The sequence below is a fragment of the Saprolegnia diclina genome, assembly GCF_000281045.1.
Source record: "Saprolegnia diclina VS20 unplaced genomic scaffold supercont1.64, whole genome shotgun sequence".
NCBI lineage: Eukaryota > Oomycota > Saprolegniomycetes > Saprolegniales > Saprolegniaceae > Saprolegnia > Saprolegnia diclina.
In genome coordinates this window covers 75,910-84,328 of record NW_008246131.1, presented here as the reverse complement: position 1 = coordinate 84,328, position 8,419 = coordinate 75,910, and the positions used below count along the sequence as shown (strand labels likewise).

General features: G+C 63.2%; 3 protein-coding genes across 3 annotated transcripts; all 3 read right to left on the bottom strand.

The window, feature by feature from the left end:
• Positions 1 to 148: 148 nt before the first annotated feature.
• On the bottom strand, positions 149 to 653 carry SDRG_13875 (hypothetical protein; the record flags this gene model as incomplete). The annotated part of the gene is made up of 2 exons (XM_008619975.1): positions 149 to 161; positions 226 to 653. The coding sequence occupies 2 exons, from the start codon at positions 651 to 653 to the stop codon at positions 149 to 151; spliced, it is 441 nt and encodes a 146-aa protein (XP_008618197.1).
• Positions 654 to 1,273: 620 nt separating this feature from the next.
• On the bottom strand, positions 1,274 to 5,607 carry SDRG_13874 (hypothetical protein). The gene has a single exon (XM_008619974.1). It carries the CDS (start codon positions 5,573 to 5,575, stop codon positions 1,319 to 1,321), a length of 4,257 nt encoding a protein of 1,418 aa, XP_008618196.1. The 5' UTR covers positions 5,576 to 5,607; the 3' UTR covers positions 1,274 to 1,318.
• A 741-nt stretch (positions 5,608 to 6,348) lies between these two features.
• SDRG_13873 (hypothetical protein) lies at positions 6,349 to 8,346 on the bottom strand. Its single transcript, XM_008619973.1, has one exon. The coding sequence runs from the start codon at positions 8,238 to 8,240 to the stop codon at positions 6,504 to 6,506; it is 1,737 nt and encodes a 578-aa protein (XP_008618195.1). The 5' UTR covers positions 8,241 to 8,346; the 3' UTR covers positions 6,349 to 6,503.
• Positions 8,347 to 8,419: the final 73 nt, after the last annotated feature.

Below are 8,419 nucleotides of genomic sequence, written 5' to 3'. Positions count from 1 at the left end.
TCGAGGATCGGGTTGGACTCGAGCACGCGGTTGCGCACGTTCTCGCGCTCAGGAATGTGCGTATCGTTGGTCATGGCCGACGAGACCGACGCGAGGTAGTTCATGATGATCTTGGTGGTCTCGGTCTTGCCCGCGCCCGACTCGCCGCTCACGAGGATGCTCTGGTTGCAAGTCGCGTCGGTGGGCATGTTCATGTCGCGAAAGGCCTTGTCCGAGACCGCGTACACGTGCGGCGGCAGCGGCGCCAGCTTTTCGCCATTAGCAGCACGGCTGCCATGCGCAATGTAGCGCGTCTTGATGCGTTCGTCGTAGAGCGCGAGCGCCTGGAACGGGTTGACCGCGACAAGGATCGAGCCCGTGCTCGTGTAGATCTCTCGCTTCATGAAGCGCACCTTGAGCGTGTGCAGGATCGCAGGTTCGTGCAAATGCACGAGCGCCGTGAGATCCTCGACGCCCACCTCGCGCTGCTCGATCGGGTTGCAGACAAAGACCTTGCTGCCGACGGCTGTCGCCGGGAAGGCGAGGACGCGCGAGGCCTCGTCGATGGCGTCCGTGAGCCGGCAGCCGAGGCTCGTCGGCGTCGTCGCATGGACCACGGCCCGGCGCCAGACGCGGTCCTCGGCCAGGACCCACACCGGGGTTCCGATCTCCATGCGGCCAAGTGGCTTTTTTTAACTGAGGTCGCATCAGGCGATTTTATTATATTATATTATATTTATTATCACAATAAAAACACCAGCCGGGATATGAGCAAACGTATGGTATTTTAAAAATATATCTCGGCCCTTGCTTCGAACTTCGAAATAGAGGTCTGCGCTGCTCGCAGCTGCGAACTTCGCATTACTGCGGCCGAAGGACAAGCAGGTGGCGGCGGCGAAGGCGGACCAAGGTCGTGGCCGCGCTGGATGGCCGCCAGTGAATCTTTCTGGGCGGCGTCACGGGCCATGGCTATGGGCCGCGGTGACGAGCGCGATGGCGGCGACGGCCACGCCGAGGGCTTGCGGCTGCATAGGTGCGGAGCGTGGATACCTCGCGTACGTCGCACCGTCGCACAGAGATGCCATCGACATGTCTAGTAGCTATGGCGGCGGATCCATGGACATGGCAAGGTCGCGCCGTAATGCCGATGCGACGACATGATGGTTGCACGTGCGTCTCGACGGCTTGCCACTGCATGAGTGCATGGTCCCTTCGCCGGCCTGCGTGTACTGTATGCAATGTGCATGCGACGTGCTGTCCACCTCTCATTGCCACTCTCAGTACAGTACATGCGCAGATGTAAATAAGCCTCCTCATTGACGATGACAGAGTCTCTAAACTACGAAGCAAAGGGCGCAAAGAGAAACTCGTCGAGGTAGTAGATGCAGTAGAAGAGCACGACGCCGGCGATGAGGCGCCACACAAGGTCGTCGGCCTCGGCCCACTCGAGCACTCGGTCCATCGTCCGCGAGAGCGCGTTGACACCTTGGGTGTACGGCGACGGCCGCTCGAACGTCAGGCGCAGCGGTGCCTTGATCATGCGCGACTGCTGCTCCTGGAGCAGACGCAACGCAGCGGCAAACGACTGCGGCGCGTCATCGATGCGGACAAGGATGTCGCCGACGTCGACGCGCATTTCGGGCGACGCCACGTGCATGTTGTGTGCGGCGAGGCAGCCGCCGCCGTGCAGCTTGGCCACGCGGAGGCACTCGGAGTAGCGCACGCGCTTGAGCTCGGCGCCGAGGACGTCGTCGTCCCACTCGAGAGAGACCACGTTCGTATGAAAGAACCACTTGATGTAGTCGCGCGGTGTCGAGCGCGGCGCCTGCGACGGCCGCGGCCCGGCGATGAAGCGCAAGACGACGGGGCGGGGCGCCGACGCCACGTGGTCGATCGCCGCTTCAAACGTCATGTGCGCGGTGGGCGTCCCAGCAATCGACAAGAGAATGTCGGACGGCCGCAGCTTGGGCAAGCCCTTGACGCTCTCGAGATGGCCGCGGAAGCCGTCGACGGCAGGGCGCACAAAGCCGTCATGGCTGCACGTGTGAGCCTTCCAGGCAAACGCAACAGACACGTCCTCGGTCGTCAAGAGCACGTCAAACGCGTCGGCCTCGTGCACCGCCTCGTCGTCGAGGTCGGCGTCGCCTTCGAGGATCGGCGTCGCACCGATCGTGATCGTATCGGACGAGCACGAGCACGAGCAGGCCGACGATGTCCGCGCGCGCACCGGGCTGCGCCAAAAGCGGAGCGAGACCGGCGGCGCCATCTCCGAGAGCACCGTTGCCATGTCGTCGGCGTCGGCGCACAGCACGTGCTCTCCGATCGCGAGGAGCTGGTCGCCTTTGGCCACGTCGGCGATGCCCGAGCAGTCGGAGAGCGCATCGTGCTTGCGGCACACCACCGGCACGCCCGATGCAATGTCAAACGAAAGCCCGAGCACGCCACGCTCCCAGCGAAGCGTGTACTGCGACGAGAGCCGGCTTGCCGACGACGACCGCCGCCGCCCGATCGAAGGCGATGAGAGGCGAACGACGGCGTGGACATCTTCGTCGTCGTCGCTGCTGTGCTCGGCCTCGGGCTGTGTCTTTTCTTCTGTGGTCGCGGCCTCGAGGAGGTCGAGACTCCACTTGCGCGCCTGCGCCTCGATCGCTTCCTTGGCGTCGCGGTGCTGCTGTACAAAGCGCAGCACCAGATGCGTTCGTCGGCGGGCGTTGGCCGCGACAATGCTTTGCCAGTGGCTGACGACGGACGCCCGCAACGCGCGACGGGCGCGGCAGCAGCGAACAAACTGCCGAATGACGTCGACACGGACGCCTCGGTAGTGCTTTTGCTGCTCGAGATACCGCTGCCAGTGACGTACAGCGCCAAGGGCTCGAGCGAGCGCCGCCGCCTTGGCTGCACGCCAAGCACCGATGTATCGGCACAGAAGCTCGTTGCGAGCGGCGACGCAGCGGTGTTTGTAGGCGACAACCGCCTTCCAGCGCAAGAGAATGTTCCACGCGCGCTGCATGCACGTGGCGTTGTGGAGGAAGGCGCGGTAGTGCACGAGCTGCCGCCAATGGCGCTGCAGACACATGGCCGCACCGCGCTGCGTGCGGAAGCGACGCGCCCCCAAGAAGCCGCGCACGGTCGCTTGGACAAGAATCGTTTTGGCGCGAAGACGCTGGTACTTGTGCGTGGCGAGGTGTTGGCGCGCGTGCGCCTGCAGCGTCGTGGCCGCGCTCGCCCGCGTGGTCACCACCGCTGCTTGAAGCTGCTCGAACGCATCATGGCTCAGGAACATCTTGGTCTTCCCGATGTAGAACGGCGCGGCGATCCGCGTCTGCAGCGCGGGGACCAGCCGGCCCACGCTGCGCAGCGTCGGGTGCAGACACTGGTAGTGCTCGAGGAAGGCCGATAACGCCATTCGGATCGGGAGGCCCATGCGCGAAATCTTGGTCGTCTCGACAAGGCCCGAGCAGCGCAGTTGTTCGAGGACCCGGTGCTTGTCAAAGAGGTGGCCTTGCATCGCGTCGTTGGGCTTGATGCACCGAATAAAGTGCGGCACCGACGCCGACAAGGTCGCCAGCAGCGACGACAACTGCACTTTGAACTTGAGCGAGACCGTCGACGCTAACACGGACGAGCTCCGGTGGCTGAGCTTGCGCGACGGCGACAGCGACGGCTGGCTCGAAAACGACGACCGCGCCGGGAGCTTGGCGGTGGCGCTCACCGGGTGCAAGTCGGGCGTCGAGTGGCGCTGAACGTCGTCGTGGTCGCCGCGGTTCGACGCGTACTCCCAGTCCTCAAAGAGGTCGGCCACAAAGATGTTGCTCGAGGTCGTCAGTGCAATCAGCGCTTCGTCGGGCACGTGGTCCTTGTTCTTCTCGCAAAAGCCCTTGGTGGCGTACTGCACCTTGCCCGCATAGTGTTGGATCGAGAAGCAGTTGAGGCCTTGCTCGAGCTTGGACGCTGAGAACGGCGCGTGCTTGGCAAAGCTTGCGTAGTACTTGGCCGCGAGCGTCCGGTCGTTGCCCTTTGAGAGCCGCGACTGCTCGTCAAGCAGACAAAAGATGCCATTCGGTCGGCCTTCGAAGAGCGCGACGACCGCGTCGTTGTTGGGGTACGCGACAAACGTCCACGGTATCGCCTCCTTCGCATACTCCTTCTGCTCCATCTCAAAGACGAAGCGGGCGAAGAGCTGCTGGAGCTTCTCGTTGGCAAAGTTGATGCAGAGCTGCTCGAGCGAGTTGGTCGCAAAGATCTCGAAGCCAAAGATGTCGACGATCCCGATCGTCGGGTACGCGCCGCCGCTGTGGTTGCTGCCTTCGCTGCCGCTGCTCGAATACGCGATCGAGACGTTGATGCGGTCGACGAGCCAGTCAAAGACGCGCGCGTAGATCGTCTTGGCGAGGACGTCCCGCATCATCCCAGCCGTCTCGACCGAGAGGTTCATACGCACGGGCTCAAAGCCGGCAATGATCTCGCGCGTACACAGCGCCGACTCGAGGTCCGTCGACACGAGCCCGAGGAGCGTGCACACGGTGCGCACGAGGCTGTGGCTGCTCTCGGCAAAGGTTGCGCCGTCGACGCCCTTTTTGACAAACTTGAGGTTGCCGAGGTGCAGGACCGCCGCGAGCAGCTGGAAAACACTCGACTGCTCGACGGGCGAGAGACCGACGGTCGTCATGGCCGTCCGCGTGAGCGCAAACTGCACCTTGTCGTCGACGCCGTCCTTGCGGTCCACGCACTGGCTGCTGTTGAGGTATCCATAGTGCTCGATCGACGGCGTCAGACCCAGCGCATGGAGCTCGTCGGACGACGCGCCACGTAAGAGCTCGTAAAAGATGTGGTAGTTGCGCTCGCCTTTGGCCTGCGAGACGAGCCGGACGCGCTCGAGAAGGTATGTCGAGATGGACGCGCCGAGGAGCGACCCGCTGCGGTCGAAGCCGAGGCGAATGAACTTGCCAAAGCGGGACGAGTTGTTGTTGCGGTTGGTCCGGGCGTTGCCGAAGGCTTCGAGGATCGGGTTGGACTCGAGGATGCGGTCGCGCACGTTGTCCTTCTCGTTTGCCGCGTCCTGCGGGTTGACGCTCGAGACCGATGCGAGGTAGTTCATGATGATCTTGGTCGTCTCGGTCTTGCCCGCGCCCGACTCGCCGCTGACCAGAATGCTCTGGTTGCTACACGATGCCGATGTGATGGCGCGGAACGTCTTGTCGGCGATCGTGTAGACGTGCGGTGGCAGCGCTTCGTCCGTGCTCGCGTGCTCCATGTAGCACTTCTTGGCCTCGTCGGCGTACAGCGCTGGCAGCGCCGCGAAGGGGTTGATGGCCACGAGGATCGCGCCCGTGCTCGTGTAGATGAGCTTCTTCTGGAAGCGCACTTGGAGCGTGTTGAGGATCGCGGGTTCGTGCAAATGCACAAGCGCGGTGAGGTCGTCGACGCCGTCGAGCCGCTGGTCGTCCGGGTTGCACGGGTGAATGGCCGCGGCTGGGACCTTGGCCGCGCCCGAGGGTAGCTGCACGAGGACGTTGTCGGCCTCAGGCGCGAGGACCGACGCGAGCTGCCAGCCGTCGCCGTGGAAGGCCCAGACCCGTCGCCCGACGCACTCCATCTTGGCTAGTGGCAGAGACCGCCTGTCTCGGAATTAAAATTTGCGCGGCTTACACACGGTTCGCGGCGAGACAGCGCTTTTTATTTCGACATAATTTATTTCAACTTGATGTTGCTATGCAAGTGCGTGAAATAATATACACGAGCGCTGGGACACTGCGTGAAATGACTGCGATGATGACGCCAATTTATTTAATTACAGCCGGCCTGTCTACCCGAGATGGCGATCTTCCAGCACCGACGACACCGACACCGACCGCCGGCGCCCGACGCCCGACACCGGTGTTGAAAGCGTGGGACAAGCCGGTGTGAGTCGCGAGGCAAGATACTACTCACGCCCGCCGTCGACAGACTCGGACGGTCGCCATGGCGAGAAGGTGCGAAGAAGCCAGCGCTGCCACGTAGTACAGTGTAGGCGGCCAACGGCAGAGGCTCGGTGCAGCCATCATCACGCGGCAGCGCAGCACCCGCCACTCGAGAGAGGTGGCACCGCTGCGAGACTCTTGAAGCGGCACTCAGCGGGCGTGCACCGCTCCCGTGGACGCGAGGACTCTGAGTGAGGGGAGCTACTGCCGCTTGCATATCAGCAGCACAGTAGCAGAGCTGAACCCAGTGTAATCTGTGTGCGCTACGGCGTAGGAGGATGAGAAACCGCAATGGCCCATCGAGGGCGCGTACGAAGCGCCGCCTTTACACGAGATGGTGACGCACGAGCTGTCGCCAGCCCCGAGGTTGCTGACGCGCTTGGAGCCTATAGCACCCTCGTCTAGCGGATGGGCAATACTGCAAAGTGGTCAAGTTGTCTTTCATCTCTCTGTCGACTGTGGCTAGTCCGCAGGTTTACAGTACGATGACGAAGTAGTACACTCGGGTATCCTAACACACAAGACGGCGGTTTGCCAGCGCTCTAGGCTCGACGAGCTCGATGACTAAGAGGCGTCAAAGGTCATTCCCATGTGCTGCACTTGGTGGCGAACCCAAGTTGGCGGTGCGACGACGCGAGATCGGACGTCGGCGAGCACCGCCCCGAGGGGGAATCCGTGCAGCGGCGGAGGCCACCGAGCATCGGTCGTTGGAACAGTATACTCTGCCGGCACGTCAATGTGGCCGTCCAGCATCTTGAACGTTGTCAGCGCCATCGTCCACTTGACCCAGTCCACGTCCTCTTCCCTCGCCTCTGTAGCTTGCACCGACGCCTCGGTGTTGGGTGACTTGTTGACCTTGAACGCATCAGAGGCGTTGGCCAACTCGGCTCGAGTCTCGGTAAACTCGGGTGCCATCGCTGGCTTGGCCGACAGCCACTCAAACTGAAGCGCTTCGAGCTCTCGCCGCCTTGCATACACCATTGCGGCAAGCGGCACCTGCCGGAGCCATCGAACAACAGCGCCGAGGGGCATGTCAGCCGCCGCCGGTGGCCAACCTCCATCGGACGGTACGACAAAGTCGCTTGGTACACCTGAGTGCTGGTGCAGCACGTAGTAGAACCCGAGAGCCGCGCGCTTGGCCGACCAGCGTGCGTCGAGATCGATACGATGTAGTCGCACCGCCCGCCGTTGGGCGTCCGAGCTAAAGTCGTCGTGGACCTCGAGCAGCGTCGCGAGGTACCCGAGCGGTTGACCTGCGACCGCTGCGGGCCACTCGAGCGGACACACAAACGCGTCATCAAATGGCTTGTCCCGGTGCGCGTCACGCCACTTGGAGAGCGCGGCTAGAACATTGGGCCACCTTGCTGCGGCGGGAGGATCCCACACAAAGCCAGCATCGTTGAGAGCAGCGCGCTCGAGGGCCGAGAGAGCGCCACCGTCGGCTCGCAGCGAGGCCACCGCGTCGCCGAGAGCAACACGACCGAGAGGTGCGGGCCAGCGCGAGCTAAACTCTGGCACGACAAACGCTGGGGGGACCAGCGTGTCACCGCACAGCATCGCGTACATCTGGAGGCTGAGCACGACTCGATCGAGGTGCGACAGGTTGGGTCGAGCCGCCAGCACGTAGAGGGGCTCGGCGCTCGGTCGAAAGGAGCGACCTGTCGACTGTCGGTGCAGTCGTAGGTAGTGGCCCAAGCGGCACCCGCGCCACTCGATCGGCATCGTCGGGTCGTCGAATGGGACAACGTACGACGCCGGAACGTCGTCGTAGCCGTAGACAGCTACAAACGCAGCTTTGCCCCGCAAGACGTTCGCCCACGACGTTGGCGTATCAAAGGCAAACTTGACGTCGGCGAGGTCGTCCTGGCGGTGCGACGGCAGCTGCGCCGAGAGGAGCCACACACGGCGCGCGACCTCGCCGAGCTTGACACCGTCGTACGTCGATGGCCAGATCGGCGCTTCGTCGGCGCCGCGCTTGCGCGTGGCGTGCACGACATAGTCGATGGGCACATCGGCAGCGCCATTCATCTTCTTGTAGATTCGCAGCATCTTGAAGACGTCGGCCCAGAGCGGGGCGTCGAGCGCGACGCCGAGGTCATGGGCCGTCGTGTGCTCGGCCGTCGAGAGCGCGTACGCATGCACCTCGAGCGTGTGCAGCGCATGGGCGAGGTCGACGTTGCGCAGGGCGATGGGCCATGACGCATCGTCCTTGGGCACAGCGAAGCGCGGTGGCACACAGAGATGGCCGTGCAGCGCGTTGAAGCGCGTGAGCGCCGCCAGCACGTGCTTGTACGCCGTCATGTATTATATAATACTTGTTGCGCGAAGATGCGTCGATGCAGCGGGCGATCGCGCGGTCTTAGCGCTTGAACCAGACAAAGCCAAGGTGCTCCAAGGCGGCTTCGTGATATGGTTGGAGCGCGGTCCGGAGGCGGTGCAGCGAGTGGATTTCGTCACCGAGCGCGACGCCGCGCAGCTCA